This window comes from Drosophila ficusphila, unplaced genomic scaffold (assembly GCF_018152265.1).
Source record: "Drosophila ficusphila isolate 14025-0441.05 unplaced genomic scaffold, ASM1815226v1 contig_220, whole genome shotgun sequence".
In the NCBI taxonomy this organism is placed as follows: Eukaryota; Metazoa; Arthropoda; class Insecta; order Diptera; family Drosophilidae; genus Drosophila; species Drosophila ficusphila.
In genome coordinates, this window is record NW_025064118.1 from 364,379 (window position 1) to 387,129 (window position 22,751).

Sequence of the window (22,751 nt, forward strand, 5' to 3'; positions counted from 1 at the left end):
ACAACAGCCTGGTATCGAGGCTCTCAACTGCCGCAACCAGTTGTGCTGTTCATTTATACCAGTTATATAAACCGACACGGTTTAAGTACATTCTATTTCGCCTTAGCTGTATTTCTGGTTAACAACAATTCAATGAACTTTTTATATGATAGACTACACGAAAGAGCGGGTTCAATCATTAATGGTTTATGGAATAAAGATGGTTCGATATTTAATAAACCATATAAAGCGGAAAATGTACGATCTATGGCAGAACTAACTCGGAAGCTAAGCATTCTTCTAAAATATAATACGGAAATTGCACATGTAAGATGCCGCTGCAAAAAATCTAATAATAAAACGAAATTTAGACTTAAAAAATACGCCTTTATGTGCCGAAAGTACGCCACTTGTATCTCAGTTTTAAAGTTATCTCACTGAATCTTTCCCAAAAGTTGTGTTCATCATTCAGCATACATTTTAAAATAAATTAGTTTTTCTACAATAAAAAAATTAAATTAAATTCAAAGAATTGCTTAGCTTTAATAGGAGCAATCGAAAAAATATTACAAAATTAGTAATACAAAAAACAAGAAGGAATTAAATACAAAGCCTGAAAACTTTTTAATTCAACTTCTGGTTTTTGCTAACCACTAATATCTGCATAATCAATCCAAAATATTGAACAATAATCATTATACAATGATTATTATAAACAAAGTCGCATACGAAGATCATAAATACAATTTTTTCCTGACTAGACCTTATCACCACAAAAAAAATTGAAGTGTATACAAGGGGATGCCCAGAGCTTGGTTTTCACTTTAACAGTGAAATGCTCTCTTAAAGATGACTTTTTGTATAGTTAAGCTTTCCAAATGCGAGCAGCTCTCTGTGGGAACATAAGTATTAGGGCATGCGCAGTAGGAGAACCCAAAATAATATTTCGTACTGAGACTCAAGATTTTTTTCTGTATACATGAGCTTTTTCCAAGGGGGGCGGCGTACTAAAAACTAAAGTTTCCATCTGCACAAATGCTTTTTTGCTGTAGCTTCATATAATCGAAGCTAGGCGCAACAAAGAACAATTTACTAAGTAGTAGTTTCATTTCGACGTGAAGTCATATCATTGCACAAAAAATTGTGCGTTGGAATTTTATACAGTTTTTATTAAAAAAAAGATTAGAGAATTTTTTAGACTGCTTGTACATAAATTCATTTAAAAAAAAAACACTCTAATAGTATAGAGTCTTTTGAGGAGTTGTATTTAAAAGTATATACATTTTTGCACATCTGCAACCACTTTGTAATTTCCGTTAATGCTATGATTAATATAATTAATGGTGTGAATAAAAGTAAATTAACTTTGAAAAGTAGTGCTTCTCAATATAATTTAAACATGTCTGTTGAAGTATCTTTTTAAGAAATCCTTAATACGTCCCAACACAAAAAAAGCTCAGACTAAATAATTTATTGAAAAATGTTTGAAAATTAAAAAAGATCTGTTGGATACATATTATGTGCAAGCACGTTTAAAGAGTTAGAATTTTATAGATTCCCACTAATATTAAAACATTATTTTAGGTGCATTTGTATATAAGTATTCAGTGTTTTCGCATTGGCAATTGGATTAAACGTATGTATTTTCGTAAAAAGCAACAACAGCTTATTTAAAGATACAAATATTTAGGTACAATACCGTTCGTGCGTTAAATAAATCAGCGTCATTTCATTTCGAGAGCGGGTTTAAAACAAATCAAGGATGATCACATCTCAGTCGCCAACGCCGGGGGTTCCAGAAAAAAATAGGCAGCAGTTTGCAAACCAATACGCTAGGAACTCTGAGGAAAATATTGACCTGAAGAGCCAAATCCAGATAAAGGAACAATTGCGGCACCAGCAACAATCAAAAATGTATGCCACCTCACAATCGAACTGTTCAAATGCAGGAGGATCTGTTCGACCTGCGGAAAAACTGGACTATTCGCTGAAATCAAATTCCGTTCAACGCCAATTAAATTTGACCCTTGCTCAGCCAAAACAATCTGAAATGCAACCACCGAATAACAAGTCATCCATGAGCTTGGATAAACCTTACTCCAACTATCCCAATATAAATGGCAGTATGGTCTCCATTAAAAGTGAGCAGCAGTTGTGTCAGATATATAATTCACAGCAACACTCCGATTACATCATTTCCGATTATATGGATAAAATTGCGACGCGGATAAGTTTGCTCGAGACGGAACTCAAATTTGCTTGGCGTGCACTGGACTTGCTTTCAACGGAGTACGGAAAAATTTGGACTCGCTTGGAAAAGCTTGAAAACATATCAATAGAACAGCAGTCTGTGGTTAATAATCTAATGGACCTTATAGGAGCAGCGAACCAAGAACGGCAGCAAGGAAATAGCGAAGAATTGCCATTTGATTTATTTCCGAATCAAGATCAGTTGCTACCTTTAGTAATGCAAAATACTCTGGATATGGACGTTATCCTAGGAGCCGAACCAACTGATCCAGATCCATTTGATAAAGAACTAAGGTTTCGAGATCCCGATGACTCGGTGGGAAAAGAGCTAAGACTCGCTGGCGGCACTCCTTATCTTAATTTTGAAAATGTAACTATGAACAACCAGAGCTTTGATAAAAGTAACGAGCACAATTTAACCAGCTTTCAATCCGACAATGAAGCTGCCCATAATGATTTTCGACTACAACTTTTCTCAGATTCTGATCTTATGTTGTACGAGCAGCAGAAATTTCTCGCAAATAATGCACGTGTGGAGCTCATGAAGGAGTTTATAAACGGACGCCGAGTTCTGGATGAGATTTCGGCATCTACAGGTGTATCATCATCATCAAATAGTTCCAAGAAACCAACAAATATTTCTAGGTCAAATGAGGAAACTAAAAATAGTCAATCCTATGTTGAATTAGATGAATTAGGGGATCGCATGGAACAAACATGCAATACTTGCAATGAACTAGATAACGGTATCGAAAATGTACAGTTTTTTCGCAATGAACTAGATAACGGTATCGAAAATGTACAGTTTTTTCGCTTAGCAGCCTCTAAAACCGGCGAAGGCGGAAACCAAGTACTACCCATTGAAGACACAGGAGGAACAAAGACCCCATCCAATGTCACTGAAATGAACGAATCCTTTTACAAGCAACTCAATGAGGCATGCCGCGACAATGATTTGAGTGCTGAGATATTTAAGGTTGATGCAATATTGCATCAGACTGAGTTTGCCCACGGAAAAGATTCAGCAGCAGTGTTGGCAAATCAGAAGGAGAAGCCACCGACCTTTGATACTGGTACTACAAATACTGTTCAGTCGAGAAAGCATCGAAAAAAGAAGCATCATACTAGCGAAATGGATATGATTAATAAGTTAAAGTGTATACTTGCACAAGCACAATCATCGGGAATTGTTAATAGCAATGTTGAAGTTCAGGGCACTGAATCGTTGGATCTGAATGCGGGTTATAATCGTATTGAAATTGAAGCCGGAAAATCACACAAAGGTTTAGAAAATCGACGTTCAACGACTTTTTACAGCTATTTGAGTGATGACATCCGAATCATTTTGGAAAACATAATAGAAACTTTAATAAAAGAAATAAATAAAATTCCTGGTCTGCAGTCTTTAAGTGCTTCACAAATCAGTCAGTTAAGCAACACAGTATGGTTAGAGGAGAAGTTTTTTCATAAGCTCAGTCAGGTGGATAAGAAATTGACTTTGCTCTTGCTCAACCCCATAACAATAAGCGAAGAACTGCAAAGACTTTGCATTGCAAACACCAATGAAAAATTTGTTTTGGTAATGAAAAAGTTTATCAAGAATATTGACACACTAAAAAAATTGGTGGCCAACTCACTAGACGATTTTAAAAAAGACGCAAAGTCGCAAACAAATTCGCTCAATCCAAGTCCGTCTCTCATATCAAAAACTAACATTTGCAGTTTTAGTGCTAATTTGTTGAGAAATAATTCTGATCTGGACGAACAACTTAAAATTCTCGAGACACAAGAGATTGAAATAAACAGGAAAAAGAAAATAGGGAAAATAAAAAATGACCTTGCTGGAGAAGTGGACAAGTCACCTACTAATTTAGACACGCAATTTAAAAATAATTACACTTATGCCGCCAACACAAAGTATGATTTTGTAAATTCGGCAAAAAACATTTACAATGAGGATGAATACATACAGTCTTTGAAAAAGAGCCTGGAACGCCACAACAGCATGATATTTTTGCTCCATTTGCAAAATCCTGAGAAGCACAAAGTATCTGATGAAATCAATGAGGCACTAATGGATTCAAATCAAGCAAGTCACAGTCCCCCACCTCCTGCTCCCAACGATATTCTTCAATTTACTGAAAATGTAAATCAATTCAGTGAAACGAACCCGAAATCTGATTCAGGAGTATCGTCAATGAGCGCTTGGTCAATCAATTCCTCTTTATCTGTCGGACTTAAAACCCGCAGTTTTTTGGCCGCAAGTTCCAACTTAAATAGCTTACCTGCTTTTAAACAAAGTGATTATGTTATATCGGAAGAAAACCTTAACTATATTCACGAGCTTTCTAAAAATCTACCGATTTGCTCTGCGTATGAGAATAAGTCTATTTTTAATATTAACTCCGTGTCAAATAACGAAAGGCATTTTTCAACTGTTGACGAAATGCTAGAATGGGATCAGCTTAACCAAAATATTTCAAGGGAACCGCTGAACAGCAGCGGTATGCCAGACCTTTTGACTGCTCAAATAGAAAAAGGTCAAAAGGTCAAAAGCGACGAAAAAGCACAAGGCGAAACCATATCAAGGCGTTCTATGGATAATGAAAAAACGCTCAACCAATCCATCAGACCACCTTATCTGACAGATAGACTTGTATTCTATCCGTCTTCCAACTTTATAACCGATTACAAAAGCAACGATGATTTCGATTGCTTGGGCCAACAGAACCAAATTCGATTAATCGAAAACAAATCGGAGAATATGTCTGTTCTTCCAGCTCCTTTAGTTCAATTCGATTACACTGGTAAGAATTATTCTCAAGCTCAAGCTCAGGCGAAAATTCTTGCTGGACCTACAAGTGTAAGTAAATCAATGGAGGGTTTTGAAACTGTACCTGCTGATGTTTCCATCAATATTAGGGGTCACCATCATCTTGTTTCAGGACTCACGCCTTCAAAGCCACCTCAAGTATGGAATAGACTCAATAGTCTCCTAACAGATAATTTAAAGCTGAAGCGAATATCCAAGTTTAATCGATCCCAGTCATTACCCGGTGACGTGCAAAGTCAAGGCAATCAGAGACAGTCGCGTGGCCAGGGGGCTCGTGCCCGTTTATTTCCCATAAGCGGGCTAGTGGTAACGGAGCCCAGGTTCACTTATCGAAAAAAATTCAAAAGCTACCAATGCGGCTTTTGCGAAGAGCGACAGAAACCCATTTTGTGCGACGAAGTTCACCAGATGAACCCAACGAATCTTCATTAGTAAGTGACACAAATGTAAAAAAGAAATCTCTTTCATCGAAGATGAACAACTTAATGCAAAAGGCAAAAACATACAAACGGCACAGCTTTGCCCTGCGCCGCGGCTGTAATATGTCAGATACTGAATTAAATATGCCGGACTTTACTTCATCGGATAAAGGTAAAACCTCTGTACTGGAAAGTGAAGTTGTTAATCGATACGAGGATAGTGCAAGTGATGATTTGAATGACGAAAATTCATGTGCCTATCAGAACGAACAGGAACTAGAAGGCTCAATGGAGGAGGAGGACTGTTTACCAAATAACATTTTTGCTCTAGTTGGAGACCTTAAAAAGTCTCAAAAACCCATACCACTGGCCGTCTCAACTGCACATAACAATGAAATTTGCCATGACAAGAATGTAGTAATCAAAATACCAGAGATGCCCTTGGAAACATCGCCCCAAGCATGCCACATTGACGATGTCGGAGGAGATGAGAACATACTGGGAATGCCGTCGGTTAATACTGATATCATCCCCCGTCTTAGTATACCCAATACTTTTGAAGAAGAAGTTGGGGGGGACACAAAATTAAATTCAGTTCTGGAAACAGCAACAGAAGCTCGTAGTGGTTCTAGCAGTGGCGCTTTATGGGTCGCACAGCAGTGCCTAGACCTTCCAAGCAATTCGGGCTACGGATCGCGGGAAGATGACGATAATCGAAGTCAGCACTCTGCTCGCACGCTCTCATCTTCTCGTCGACAAAGCACTGAGGACAGCATAGACACAGACGATGAATATTTTTATTATGAACTTCGGCAGCTAGAGAAACAGGAACAGCAAAGCGCAGAGCTCACAGGAATTGTGTCTGGTGAACAACGTGCTGATAATGAAATATTGTTTTCACAGATAGGACAACTTTTAGAAAACGATATTACCATAGGAGACCGTTTTTCCCACTCTGATATCCGTAAAGATGAAACAGAGACCATAAGTTACTCTCCCAATGAAAGTGTAAAATTACGGATGTCTGAAGTATTTGGAGAACTAAAACGAGTCGTCAATTTACAGACAAGTGCTGACAATGATGTCTATACAGCTTCTACCGAAGCTGTTGGAGAGTTTCCTCATGTAAAGCAAACCGGCAATGGATTCGCTGCAGTATATGACTTGCATAGCGCTTGGCAAGATGTAAACGGTGATTATCAGAATACAGCATTAGAAATGGAGTCCAATGACGGAGCACAGAATGTGAGAAATGACGGCGAAACACTGCTGTATTTCAATAACAAGCAACGCAAATTGCGTCGATTGAAAAAGAAGCCCCGAGGTAAGAATGCAAATGTATCTCGCAAGGCAGCCAGCTCAAGCTCATCTTCCCATTCGGAAAATGAAAGCGAGCGGGAGCAACATAACCAATTCCTTGACCAATGTACCCCACAATCGGAGACCGAAAAAGGAAAAATTGGTGCATCAATCAATTCATTGGCATCTAGCGAGACATCAGGACCTGATACGCCTGCAGATGTGAGCGATGTTAATTTAAGTGAAAATGAAAACAGCACAATTGTGGATAGCACTACACTAGACAATGTTGATTCGCACGGCACAATCAATCCCGAGATTTTTTCGAAAGCCAATGAAAAGACATTATTAAAATTAGAAGAAGATCGGAAAATGGAAAATCTGCTTTTGGAAACGCCTCAGAGTAATGTCTTGGAATTGAACCCAAGCGAAAAAAGTGTACCTCAGTGTCAAGAATCCCAGGTCGAAGAATCTCAGGTGGTTGAAAATGGAGGCGCAACTGGTCTTGGTAGCAGCAAGTGGAAACTTTTAAAAACATTAAAAGAACGAAAAATTGAAGACAAAAATAATCAGGAAAAAATCAAAGAGGATGAACTGAGCAAGGATAGAGAAAAGGTAAATAAAGCCAACAATTACAGATGGGCGAACCACAAAAATTAGTTTTTCACGGGCCCAAATATTTTTCGGAAATTTTTAAACATTTATAAGCCTATAGTTTTTTTACAGAACAACAAAAAAACAGCATTACAAACAAGAAAAGAAGCTAACTTCGGCCAGCCGAAGCTTATAATTATGTATATTTAATAAGGATAACGAATGCCTTATAACTACAAAATGTATTTATGATTTTGGTAAAAATGATGTGGTTTTTCCTTCAATGTCAAAATTTAACTAATCTAGAAAAAAAGAGCTAAGGGCGGGAAGTGTGCAATTAACATACATTGTTTTAATATTAGGGTTCACAAGAATCAAAATCTTTTAGGAAAATTCATGCTTTTTCCTACGAATGAAAACTGGCTTAAAATTTTTATATAGCAATTGATATAGAGTGAAGAGTGAACACATTACGATATAATTTTATAAGTCTTTCAACGGTGATCGCCCTGGTCGTTTATTTTGTAAGCCTTCTGGAAAATACAATAATTGCTTTTAGACCTCCTCTTTTGCGGCATCAAATTATTATTAAGGATGCTTATAACATATGCCCACATTTTAAGATCAAGTTTATCGTATTGCAATTTTTCCCAGCTGAATTTATTTTTATTGGTAAGAGTGATGCAGAATCCAGATTTAAGTTGTAACAACTACAACAATGAAATCTCGCTAACTCGATCTGTTGTGATTTCAGAATGGCGGCGGCAATGGAGAAGTTGGATTGCGGACCAATGGACATCCTGGCGACAATCCCTTTTATAGCAATATTGACAGTATGCCGGATATACGACCTCGTCGAAAATCTATTCCCCTTGTGTCTGAGTTGGTAAGCTTTTTAACAATTTGTCAACCTGTTTTACCTCTTAAGCAAGGATTGAAATTAAGGACACACATTAAAATAGTCAAAACATTATAATGTATATTTCTGATAATAACTGGATCGGTTATTATACAAAAATAGTACTTATTACAGCTGTTATCTAACGACCCTTTGCTTACTTTTACCATTACTCTTATTAAAATTACTTTCGTCGATGATTTGATGGATTACAGGTTCTCAAGGTATTGACTATAGAATTCAAACATTTTATTATAACATTTTAACTAGCCGTTTTGTAATTAAAAAAGTAATTTCTATATACTTTTTAAACTAACCGATACATGCCAACTGCAAAAGTTGTTGCTGTTTTTTTTATAATTTAATTATAATTCTGCACTGTAGACTTCATAAAACACTAAAATCTAGTCTAGTATAAAATTTAAAACAAACAAAAATTGTTCTTTTTTTTTTTTTTTGTCAAAATAAAATTAAACTAATATAATAATAATTAATTAAAATATAGTTAAATTTATATAGCAAAATTATTATTATACCCAAAGGTATCGGCTTTTGTTAATTAATAAAAAACGGATCTTACTAAATTAATATCGTATGCTATTAATTTTTTTTAAATTTACCAACTTTACACATAGAGTTCATAATGGAGTTCAAAATATATTTTGTAGAATTAATGTTTTTATCATATTTTTTAAAGGTAAAACAAAATAAATATAAATTCGATTTTCATTGTTCTAAAAAAGAAAATTATTGACTTCATTATTTTGTTTGGCTTAAATAACTGATATCACAACTTGAATTGAACAGGAAATACATTTGTTTTTATTACAATATATATTAGTATACTAATATGAAAAATTGTTGCTTTCTAAATGATCTTTTCATTGTGCTGGTATCTTCGCTTACTTATCACATTAAGGGTATTACAGACAGGACCTTTACCACTTAACATATTCTATATATACCTTGCAAGTCCATTCAGACTGCATTCTGACGATGAATCAGCGCTTAGTACCCTTTACAATTACAATTATTCATTAACAAGAGCATTCCTGAGATGGTCGCAATGAACACTTCATAAATATTTTTAATAAATAATCATCGGTGGATCTATTACCATTTTTCATTTTCAGAAGGAATTTTGATTGCTTTAAAATTGTACTATTTTATTTTTTTACCCTCTTTTACCATTTAAGCTGGCACAGTACATTTGTCCCCAGCATAAGCATCTTAATAATAAGTAAAAAGAAACAAACAAACCAATTATTGACCCGTTTTCATCCAGGATTAAGGTTAATGGGGTCTTTTCATAGGAACATTTTTTTCTGACCAACCTTTTATCAAAAGGAAACCATTATAAAACAATAATTTATACGCGCGCTAAAAAAAAAAAAAAAAAAAAAATTAAACAGTGTGCCCAACGCATACAAATTGCTTATCTATTTTGTACATAACTAAACAATTTGTTGAAAAGTTTACTTAGTTTCAATATTTATTTTTTAAAGCACATGTCAGTTGATAGTTATTAACATTATTTTAAATTGAACACCTTTGCTTTCTTAATTGTTTATAGATAACCACATCAAAATGCCAATGAATTAAAATTATAAAAAAAATTATTCATAAAAAAACGTTCAAGTTGTCGAAAAATATATCATTCAATAAGTAAATAAGCCTGAAAAGCATTTCAATAGTTATATATTTAAGCCGTGAGTAATGGAACATTTTTGGTTCTTTGGTCAATGGCTATTAGCCACAGCTACAGCAGGCGCCCTCAAAGAAGGATCACTGTAATCTGTTAAGTTTGACTGAAAGTGAATGGATCACGGTTGGTAGATATCGAACGTTAACGCTTTTAACGCATATATAATATATAGAAAGCATAGAAAGTCGCCAAACGGAAAACCGAAAAACTAATATTCGCATTAAAGAGATTTCTCAAATATAAAAATAGTTTCTAATATTCAAAAAGAAACACATTGTACTCGAACATAAAGATCAGTGCACTTTTGTGTTATTCTTGAATTGTCCTTATTTGAAACGATTTTAAATTGTGTTTGCATTGTGCCTGTTTTGCTTCTAGTCATTTCTACAGCTTAAAACGTATTACATTTTACCTGTATGTTAGATTTGGGATAAAGTAGCTTTGTTTGCAGAATTAAAGAACATACATTTAAAGCATGTGTAGTAATTTTCAGAAAGACTAACTATCTTACTTCTCTTCAGACAATGGCGGCTACAAAACGCAATGCTGGACTTACATCGGCTGTTCCACGTGCAACGCTCAATGACGAAGAACTGGTAATGCCCCCTCCCGCCCCTTTTTTGATTTTTTCAATTTCAACATTTTTTTCGCAAAATAAATTTGTTTTTAAATAAAGTTGAAAATTTCAGCTTTTTATCTTTAACCTTTTTCTCAAAAAAATGTTTTTGCCATTTTTCGGCCCTAAAAGGTGAGGAGAACCTGCCTTAAAATTAAATGGAAAAATCGTTTATTAAAACGAATCGTATTCAATATAAAAGCTGCAAAGGCAATGAGAAATTTTTCATATTTTTTTTTTTTAACAATCGCTCCTATGACTATCGCTATCCGAAGATGTCGTCCGATCCGGCCCGTCCCTACTAAACTATTTGTAAAGTTTCATCGAGATAACTTACACGCTTAGATCGATTCAGATGGTGAAGCTAATCATGACTATACATATCAACTTTATGGAGTCTGAGGAGTCTGAATACCCAGCAAGATTATATCATAGTTATTTTACATCAACAAACATGATTTTTAAACAAGAAAGGAAGCTAGCTTCGACTTCGGCTTAATACCTTTGCAGTCATGAAATATTTCTAACAAAATGAAGCCCTTAACAACATCGAATTTTCAATTATGTTTCTATATTTTCGGCGATTGTTCATAGGACAGCTATACTGTGTAGGCGTCCAGTTTTAAAAAAAACTTAATTCAAAGTTCGAAAGTCATTAAAATAGGACTACTATGTGATCTAGATGCAACATAACTTTTGATTTTCACACAAGGAATGTCATGCAGTGGTGACAGAGGCGATGACATAACTTTTGATTTTCACACAAGGAATTTCATGAGTGTCAGAGGCGAAAGGTTTATTTGTTGTTTAGTTTTTTTTTCTTATGTTTAATGTTTAAATGTTTGCTTTAAACTATTTATTTGATATGCATAAAAATGATATACTTTTAAAATTCTGTGTGTTGTCCTCAGAAAATGCACGTATACAAAAAAGCTCTACAAGCTTTGATCTACCCCATATCATCGACAACACCACACAACTTTCTATTATGGACGGCGACATCACCAACTTACTGCTACGAGTGCGAGGGTCTACTGTGGGGAATAGCACGGCAAGGAGTACGTTGTACGGAGTGCGGCGTAAAGTGCCATGAGAAGTGTAAGGACCTGTTGAATGCTGATTGCCTTCAGCGTAAGTATTTTCAACACTTAAAGCGTAAAGTTCTTTTAAAAAATGTTTCCTTCTGTGTCGTAATTATAGGTGCCGCCGAAAAGAGCTCTAAGCACGGTGCGGAAGATAAGGCAAATTCCATTATTACAGCCATGAAAGAACGAATGAAGCAACGCGAGCGAGAGAAGCCAGAAATTTTCGAGTTGATTAGGTAATATTCATTTAAAACCATTGACTTGACTAGTGCGGAAAATCGGCGGGATAAAGCTTGTACGTTTTCTGTTTTATAACCAATAATGGGCTTATTTACTTAGTGGGCTTTAAAATAAAATAATTTGCAGTCTCAAAATTGTAGATCAAGTTAAAATAAGTTTGTTAGTATTTATTATGGTCAGAACCATTGAAAACGAAGTATAGTAAACCTTGAATGGCATTCATCCACTAGAGCCGTATTCAGCGTTGAGGAGAAGAGCCACAACGGCCATATGAAAGCTGTTAAACAGAGCGTCCTGGATGGCACGAGCAAATGGTCGGCCAAAATAGCAATCACAGGTTTGAAATACTGCAAAACTAACTTCTAATTGTCGTATTTTCTGTTGTCAACTATTTAAATTGGATGTATGTGAATGTATTTGCAATTCGCATTTGAATGACACGCTGTGTTTATTATTATTATATTGGTCTAATAGAAATACTTATATTTTTTACATAAATGAATGTGCGATTATGTGTAATTTATTTTCATTTGGTATTCAGAAATTGTGATATGCACGTACGAATTACATACATGTAAATTGTGAAATCCGCATATAAAAATAAATGAAATATTTACTCATGTGGTAAAGTAAACCAAACCGAAATTTGGTACTGCATGATACCAGCATCAAGTGATTCTTCTCGTTATATGTGGATTTCATTTCAAATTGTCAAATACGAAACATTTTCAACTTTCACAAATGCAACATATTAGGTAAACAGCAAAGCTGGTTGTTCCAGAAATGTGCCTACTGTTATTAAAACAAGACAAAAGGATTTTAGTAATGTCTTAAGGTCAATTTTTTGAATAAGCATCAAATGGGGATAAAAGAATGCACCCGCCTAGCCAATTCAATAACATATTTTTAGTGTTTTGATATTTCAGAGGCAATAAGGAAATATCTAAAGTAATCCCGAATCATAAATAAACTTAATCGATTTAATTTAAGGATGACTTTCAATGTGGATCCCGATACTCACATAGATTCATTAGAACAGGCTGAGCACGCCACTGTTGAGGGAACATCTAAGTGGTCATGCAAGCTAACAATTACAGGTACACAAACAAAGCCAGTTGGCACTCAATGAATTTCTTTTTCTTTAAGTTAAATATTTTTTTTTGGTTTGCCACTTTCTATTTTAGTTTCACGATACTATAAAAAAGTTCACTTAATACCATAAAGCCTATTTTGATATGGCATTGTTTTTTTGCCAGTTTTCGTTAAATTCTGTGGAAAGTTTGCAACCATGAAGTATGTATATATATTCTTGATCAGCATCATCAGTTTTTAACCTATCTTACTGAAACTTTAACAAAAATCAAGTAGCTAATTTAGGAAGTAAAAAGTTATAGCAGCATAATTTTTCTACAATAGCCAAAACAAAATATATATGTTCATTCATAAACGTTTCAACACGATTAATAGTCGCCTGATAGTCGATAGTTATCAAAAAATATTTTTGAAATAAAATTCGTAAAATAAAAATTTACAAAAAGTCTTATAGTATAAAATTGTATGTACATATACAGCTATATTATAAGCATCGGATATCTTAGGCTAGATTCTATTATTGCTAGATATTGTTAGATATGTTGAAAAAGGTTAATAATAAGATCTTAAAAAATCTTTTACTATATATTTGTGATGACTGCAAGGGTATACTAACTAGTACAAAATTCAGCTTCCTGAAGCTAAATCCTTCAATTTTTTTTATGCTGATCTAGAATATATATACTCTTTGAGCTAAATATAGTGTTCGTATAGATTGAATCGGAGTTTAAAAAATATTCGGTAAACATTTTTTAAACTGTAAATTAAACAGAGTGGCACAGAATTATATCAAACATGGCTTTTTTTAATTTAAATTGTTCTATAAGTTTATTTTTTTTTTAAACAAATGTTTTCTTTGATAAATTTTGTTCAAATTTACAAACAAGGTTATCTTGTGGGCTGTGAAAAATAATTTCCCCAGTAACGTGTGGCTTTTCTTTAAAAAAGCAAACACCGTCACACACACTTTTAAAATATGATTACAATGCAAGTTAACTTTACCTGGTATATCCTCTTTAGATGTGTAGTTTATGAAGGTATATTTAAGAAAACCTTGTTCTAATTAAGTGACCTATTATATTGCTTTCATCTTTTCCGCTCTTAACATTGATAATGTGATTTGTTTCAAAAGTTGTACTATAAAACTAAATGTTTTCTGTATACTATTAACACTTTTACCTTTGTCACTTGCATCTTTCTGACTAGAAATCATATGTGCATAAATGTATTTACTTATATTAACTAACTGATTGTATGTACATACATATATGTATATGTGAAAAAGCGGTCAAGTCAGCAGCACTGCACTGTTTCTGCTGAATTGATATCAAAGATCATTATTAAAAACACTCCGTTTTTTCTCTTCTTCTTTCTTCCTTGAAAATCAATTCCTAACACTGAAAAAAATCATGAAAAACAACTAAAAATAATTCAAATAACTATTTAAATGCACATCATTTAAATACCACAATTATTTAATTCGTTTCAAACACCGAAAATTGGATTTTAAATTTCAAATATAACTTTATAATATTCAAAAAAAAAAAAAAAAATTACTACAATGATCACAAAACCGTAATACAAAATTATAAACAATAAAATAAAATTACATACCCGGTCACCTGGAATATTGTTATAATCGGCTCGGAATATCGGATTACCACATACAAATTTTGTGATTTTTGGACTATTTTGTTGGAAACGAATAAATTGATGAACCCCCTTATAATAATTGACCTGATTTGATGCAGTGATTTGTGCTCAAGGCCTGATAGCGAAGGATAAAAGCGGTACCAGTGATCCATATGTGACGGTGCAGGTTAGCAAGGTGAAAAAAAGAACGCGAACAATGCCGCAGGAACTAAACCCTGTGTGGAACGAGAAGTTTCACTTGTGAGTACTTGTTCCCTAAATTCAATCCTATAAGTCTCCTCCACACAAAAAAAATGAGCTGTAAATGATAACACGCAACAATTACACGTAAAAAAAATGGATTTTTTCATATCAAATGCGGTGCTATATGCCTTTAATGTTGATATTTATGCATATCAAACTGATTGTTTCCAAAATGTTAATTTCATATTTTATATCACTTTCATTTATTTTGATTAATATGTTTTCGAATTATCATAATATGGTATTATGTTATGCCTGTAAACCGTAATTTGTTTATACAGTCGAGTCCCGATAATTCGAAATGGCAAGGGGATCATTTTTTTTTACGAATTAGACGGGAATTCGATTTATCGAGATTTTTTTCAAGGAAACAGAATTTTTTACGAATTATCGCGATTTTCGATTTATCGGGGTACGAATTATCGGGATTCGACTGTACCTTTAAGCGGCTCAAACGCTTTCAGACTTATTCCGTTCTCTTCGAGGCAAGATTTGAATTAAGGCCACTTTTTCTATGTCAAGAACTTAAGATAGAGACTTTTAATAAACAGAACATATTGCCAGCAGCTTACTATATACATACATACGTAGTTCTAAACGCGATTTTGCCATCCCATATAAAAATACGCGATTGGAAAATTTCAAGTCACATTTGATATGAAAATATACCATTGTTTTATGTATTATTTCAAAATGATTAGTGTTAAAACACCATTTCCGTATAGTGAGTTAATAACAAAAAACGTATGTATATGTAAGATATTAGGAATATTATGAATATAACTTTTTTATATTGTTTTTACTGTGCACTTGCGTTTATTCAATAATTTTTCGGCCAATGTTCTTAACCGAGATACACAACCTTCTATACCGAAGCCCCTTATAGTGCTTCCCCTAATAAACCACAATTCTGTTTCTCGGCTACATCCTGGCCTCAGATCATTTGGTGTTATGTCTTTAAAGACAATTTATCTTTAAAGACATTTATGTCATCAAAGACAAAATGACAGCCGATAAAGATTTTCTGTTGGAATAAGCTTTTTAATACCAAGTGCACTGTCGATTTTTGGGATGCTAAAATTAATTAGAACAGAAAACTGTGGTTTTCTGGTAAGTTTATTTGTATCCCTTGTTCATACAACTATTTGTAGCCTAATCTTACATACATTACCTTTCCGCCTCAAAATCGGTTTCAATTGGTTGTCCGACAGAAAACATTTAAAAACCTTTATACTATACTCTTGCAGAGGGTGTTATAACTTCAGTAGAAGCTTGCAAAGCTGTAAAGAGACTCCTCAGACCCCATAAAGTATATATAATATATCCTATTAGTGTCCCTTTCTATGTAAACTAGTCCCTCAGTTTACCTGCCCTTAGGATCGGACGACGATATTGTATTGGTCCCATGGTAGGGATTAAAAAAAATATCCTGAATTTCGAATTTTCATGAAACTTAATTTAAAAATCAATAGGTGTTAGAAAATTCTGTATTCCCAAAAACCATGCTAGTATAATAAATAACAACAATGAATTTTAAATTGGAACTCGAGGTAAACCATTGCTATTAATTCGGCAAAGTCTCAGCACTCTGCACTCTATTATCGTTTAACAGGCTCAATACCGGCAGGAATTTCGTGCAGCACACTGCTTCTGCAAATTATTTTGGGTTCATCTAGACATCTGCAATAAGTTGTAGTGTTTACCATAGTTATGACGTATTTGGTTATATTTTTTTGTTGGCTGGACAAAGGTTTTACAGCACGGAATACAGGCACATAAAATGCCAATTTTTGGGGTTGTAGGACAAAAACTTATTTATGGCGTCGAAGTATTGCGCAGTTATCACGCAGAATTCGCCAACATACACAATCTTGTGTCGTCATCGATATGAGGTAGTATGTACTATTAATGTAGTAATAGTATTATTTATAATAAATAACAGAACATCAAATTTTTGTGCCAAAGAGCATATGCACAACTTTTACTTTAAATTATGCAAAGATAAATTCCAAAGAGATATTTCTTATTACGCAAATTACCAAACTCTTGTTTCTGGTGGATGTAGCGAGTGTCACAACTCTTCAGATCGTATAAAAGTTCGAGTTTGGGATGAAGATAACGATCTTAAGTCGAAGCTTCGTCAAAAATTAACTCGCGAATCTGACGACTTTTTGGGCCAAACAATTATTGAGGTTCGTACGCTTTCCGGTGAAATGGATGTATGGTATAACTTAGAAAAGCGCACAGATAAATCTGCCGTATCCGGCGCGATACGGCTGCACATATCTGTTGAAATAAAAGGAGAGGAGAAGGTAGCTCCCTACCACGTTCAGTATACCTGCTTACACGAAAATCTGTTCCATTACCTTTGTGAGGAAAATAGCGGAATGGTAAGCATTGTGGATTTTAATGTTTAAGAATTTCTTTTCTGTCTTATAACAACTATTCTATCACTATTATAAAAACGTTAAAGGTTAAGTTGCCAACCCAGAAAGGTGATGACGCTTGGAAATTGTATTTTGATGAAATTCCCGAGGAGATTGTCGATGAGTTCTCTATGCGGTACGGAATTGAGAACATATATCAAGCTATGACTCACTTCCACTGCCTCTCTGCAAAATACCTTTGCCCTGGAGTGCCGGCTGTAATGAGCACTTTGTTGGCGAATATAAATGCATATTATGCTCACACGACTGCGTCTTCAGCTGTGTCTGCCAGCGATCGCTTTTCTGCCAGCAATTTTGGGGTACTTAATTTATCTGATATCATCTATGCTAAGTAAAAAGCTATACAAGTTTTAAAAACAAAAATTTTCTTGCACTTTAGAAAGAAAAATTTGTAAAGTTACTGGACCAATTGCACAATTCACTGCGAATCGACTTGTCAATGTATCGAAACAACTTTCCTGCATCAAGTCCAGAAAAGTTGATGGATCTAAAGTCGACGGTTGACTTACTGACCAGCATAACATTTTTCCGTATGAAGGTTTGTAACTTACATACCAAGCTTAAACAATTGCATTAAACTTTATATTTCTGCAGGTACAAGAGCTATCTAGTCCACCGAGGGCGAGTACAGTGGTCAAGGATTGCGTTAAGGCATGCCTGAGATCCACTTATCAGTTCTTGTTTGAGAACTGCTATGAACTCTACAACAGAGAATTTCAGGTAAAATTACCCATAATACATATTTTTTTATATATATAATATCAAACGCAGTAGACTGAACTTAAATGAAAAGGTTAAACTTACGACCTAGGATGTTTTAAAACAAAAAGTGTTTGCACCATTCCTTTTTATTTCTGATACAAAAGCTATTGTTTATAAAAACTGGAACCTTTAGAAGAATTCAGGTTCTAATCCCTAGCAGAGGTTACTTAAATTTTAGACAGACGTTGGCGAGGCAATGAACAAAACACCTCCCACATCATTAAGTACATACTTTTTAGTATACTGTTCTATTCAGCATCACCACCTGAATCGTCGTTCGTCTGTCTGTTCCCTGCACGACGACGACGCACCGATGACAGGGGAAGCAGCCACTGGTGGCGCTCCGATGAGAATTCATATAGTCATTTGTATGGGATCGCCGGTTTTCGTATGCATGAAGCTCTGGATGACAATTTTTTCCGTTTCATCGAATGAGTCATGGGTGGCTTATACGAATTTTGTATGGAGAAAGAGAGGGAAACTTAGGAACATCCCTTTTCCTTTCCTACACACACGATTGCTTAAATGACACGAGTCACCAGGTGACAGCCAGAACTGCAGAGTTCTCATGAATTCGCAAAATATTTGGATCAAACGTTAAGATTCTAGTGACGAATACACGGCCAGAGAAGTTTTAATGTAAATGTCATGCCCACTGTCACAGCCAGAGGAGTTTTAATATAAATGTCATGCCCACTTATACCCCCACAAAAGGCGAAACTCTCTGACGCCCACAGTTTTTATGTTACGGCACTTTAGCTTAGTTGTTTGGGTTCTGGTAATGAAAACGCAGTGAACGGCGTTCTTCAGAATTAAATTCAGAAACAAGCAAAATAACAACTCTAACATAAAATAACATTTTAATTTTTTTTGGCTTTTTAAATCACGTATAGGTTGACCCAAACGAAGCAAAACGTGCACCGGATGACCATGAACCAAAGTTGGATAGCGTTGACTTCTGGCATAAGTTAATAGCACTTATTGTATCAGTTATAGATGAAGACAAGAACAGCTACGGCACCGTTTTGAACCAGTTTCCCCAAGAACTAAATATTGGCCAGGTAAGCTTGCCTATTTTTCCAGCTTGGACTTGAAAATAATATATTTGTTGTATATATCAGCTATCAGCATCTTCAATGTGGCATCTTTTCGCTGTGGACATGAAGTATGCATTGGAAGAGCACGAGCAGCATCGCCTTTGCAAGTCGTCGGCTTATATGAATCTTCACTTTCGCGTTAAATGGCTCTATAGTAACTATGTCAAAGAGGTGCCTCCTTACAAAGGAGCAGTCCCCGATTATCCGGCTTGGTTTGAGCCTTTCGTAATGCAGTGGTTGAACGAGAACGACGATGTATCATTAGAATATCTTCACGGCGCATTTAAACGAGACAAAAAGGACGGGGTAAGCAATATTTTATCCATATTAAGACTTCTGCTAGAATTGTTCCCTATTGTTAGTATGGGAAGGAAGCAATTCCGACTCCAGAAAGCATGTACATATATTTATAAATATATTTCTATAATTACAAAAAAAAATTATCCCATTACAGTTTCAAAAGAGCAGTGAACACGCGCTCTTTTCAAATTCGGTTGTCGACGTTTTTACACAATTGACGCAATGTTTCGATGTTGTTAGCAAACTCGAGTGTCCTGATCCAGAAATTTGGAAACGTTACATGAGGCGTTTTGCTAAAACAATCGTAAAAGTTTTAATAGCTTATGCGGATATTGTGAAAATGGAGTTTCCTGAACATATGAAGGATGAAAGAATTGTGAGTAAAAAAAGGGGGCGAACAATGTAGATAAATGATAACACACCTGCATTATTTTGTGCTAATATGTTATTAGGCTTGTATTCTTATGAATAACATTCAACAACTAAGAGTGCAGTTGGAGAAAATGTTTGAATCTATGGGAGGGGATAAGCTGGAAGAGGACGCAGCCAACATTTTAAAAGAACTTCAGCAGAATTTAAACTCAGCGTTGGATGATTTGGCTTCACAATTTGCCATCAGGTAAACGTTTTTCGATCACGATTAATTATCGATTTAAATTAATTACTTTTAGCTTGGAGCCACGAATAACTCAGTCAGTACGGGAACTGGGAGACATGCTTCTTTCTATAAAGGGAGGCAGTGGAACTCTAACGGCTGGCACCCTAACAGCTCAAAGGAATGCTGTTGCCGTTGAGGCAGATGAAGTTTTAAGGCCTCTCATGGATTTACTCGATGGATCCTTAACTCTTTATGCCCAATCATGTGAAAAAACTGTACTCAAGAGATTGCTTAAGGAGCTATGGAAAATCGTAATGCGAATATTAGAAAAAACAATTGTTCTTCCGCCAATGACTGATAAAACCGTTCGTATTCTGCCTTTGTTTAAAACGAATTTTATGAAATTTATTTATACTTCTTTAATAGATGATGTTTAAGCACCTTACTGACAATGCAAAAAATCTAGCATCTAATGCAAAAATTGAAGATATGGGTCGATTATTTAAGTCCCATATGGCTGGAAAGCAGGATGTTAAAAGTGCGCTTAGCGGTGTAATGGACATATCAAAGGAAGTGGAAAAGAATTTGTCACCCAAACAGTGTGCCGTGCTTGACGTTGCCTTAGATACAATAAAACAATATTTCCACGCCGGTGGTAATGGACTGAAAAAAACGTTTCTTGAAAAATCTTCCGAACTGCAAAGTCTACGTTACGCACTCAGTTTATATACGCAAATGACTGATACACTGATCAAAACCTTTATATCCAGTCAAGTTCACGAGGGTAAGCTTCATTTAATAACATACAACACTTTTTACTTTATAGTACACAGCTTTAACAATATATTATAAATGAGATGAAGATGAAGAGCACAGGGAATCCCTTTTTTGTCTGGTATTGATTCTCAGTTTAAATCAGTTTTTGAGGAAAACCCGTTTAAAGGTTTGAGCGTTGATTCGAACTAACCTGAATCGCGCACCTTCTTTTGTCCCAAACTTTAAAAATATTGCTCGGATAACCTTAAAATTTAAGAACAATATACCAGTCTTGTAAAATTTCATAAGACAAAAAAAAACCTATTTTTTAAACCAGTGAAACCCATGTAACCCCTTTAAAAAATCTTTTCTATTAATTTTATTTTGATATAATCTCCACACAGTTGATCCTGAGAACGCAGAGGAGAGTGTTGGCGAAATTTCCGTACAAATTGATTTGTTCTCTCATCCTGGCACCGGTGAACATAAAGTAAACGTTAAAGGTAAAACAGGACTAATGTTAGTAAAATATACATAAATAAAAACAATGCTCTCCCTCAGTTGTTGCTGCTAATGATCTTAAATGGCAAATACCTTCGGGTATGTTTCGACCATTTGTTGACATCAATTTAATCGGACCTCATCTGCAAGAAAAGAAAAGAAAGTTTGCTACAAAGTCGAAATCAAACAATTGGTCGCCAAAATACAACGAATCATTCAGTTTGTAAGTACTTGTAAAGTATAGAGACTTAAGGTGTTTAACAATTATTTAATAATGTTGTTTAGCACCATTGGAAATGAGGAGCAGCTAGACTTTTTCGAATTGCACATTTGCGTTAAGGACTATTGTTTTGCCCGTGACGATAGACTTGTAGGCGTTGCTGTTATTCCACTGAAAGATATATCGGAAAAGGTATGGACCCTGAAATCTATTTTAAAGTTATATAATAATTAACTTGTAACAGGGATCCGTCGCATGCTGGTTGCCCTTAATGAGACGTATTGAAATGGACGAAACGGGTTGGACCATTCTAAGAATATTGTCACAGCGTAACAATGACGAGGTGGCAAAGGAATTTGTAAAACTAAAATCGGAAATTAGGCAGGAGCCGACAATGGGCACCTAAGCTTACCTGCCTGTACTCCCAACATGAAAAAACGTCGCCCACATGGATATAATTATATTACTTTTAACATATAAAGACATGTTTTTAGTTTTCCAATCTTTTGTTATTACTGTTCTTAGGTAACCTTTTATAAAAAAGTCATCATAAAAGTACATGCTATCAATATATATCTTAACAACATTCTCCAATATAATGAATCTATAACGTTTACTGAAATGACCACATCAAACCTCCAAGTAAATATTGTCTTATACACATTAAAATGCACACTCAGACAACTACAAAAACAATAGAACAATTTATAACTTTTGGCAAACACGTATAAGTTCATAAATCTGATCCATCCACATACATGCGTACATTTGTACATAATGCAGATAGAACTATTATATATTAATTATATTTATTTTATAAATGCATTTTCATATGTACATTTAAAAATCACTAAACGCACATTCCTATTTATGTAAATAAGTACCTGTATAAATAATAATTGGTAATTTTGAAAACGATTTGTTAAGGATACTTCACATTCACAATAAGTCCATGTGAAGCCTTGTTTTTTTCTATTGCAATAAAAAATATATAGTATTAAAAAATCTTTCTTAATATGGTAAAACTGAGAATAAAAGAATGCAGATTTCGAGGGATTAGTTAGATCTACATTGATTTAAAATTAGGGGCATGTAAGTTCTGTTAATCTGCTGGGAACAGAAAAGTTTAGCCTACTAACTAAGTCGGGGTTATCAATACCACCA

At 34.7% G+C, this 22,751-nt stretch overlaps 1 protein-coding gene across 1 annotated transcript; it reads left to right on the forward strand.

The window, feature by feature from the left end:
* Positions 1–1,039: 1,039 nt before the first annotated feature.
* On the forward strand, positions 1,040–22,650 carry LOC108095004. The gene is given in 25 exon segments (XM_017195840.2): positions 1,040–1,122; positions 1,564–1,615; positions 1,670–5,327; positions 5,330–7,395; positions 8,129–8,260; positions 8,488–8,496; positions 10,499–10,573; positions 11,505–11,724; positions 11,794–11,914; positions 12,149–12,255; positions 14,762–14,903; positions 16,972–17,296; positions 17,380–17,652; positions 17,733–17,891; positions 17,948–18,073; positions 19,009–19,176; positions 19,237–19,518; positions 19,667–19,888; positions 19,965–20,131; positions 20,184–20,475; positions 20,537–20,894; positions 21,271–21,369; positions 21,428–21,590; positions 21,653–21,779; positions 21,832–22,650. Coding segments are annotated over 23 exon segments (9,381 nt in total). The 5' UTR covers positions 1,040–1,122; positions 1,564–1,615; positions 1,670–1,741; the 3' UTR covers positions 21,994–22,650.
* The last annotated feature ends 101 nt before the right edge of the window (positions 22,651–22,751 follow it).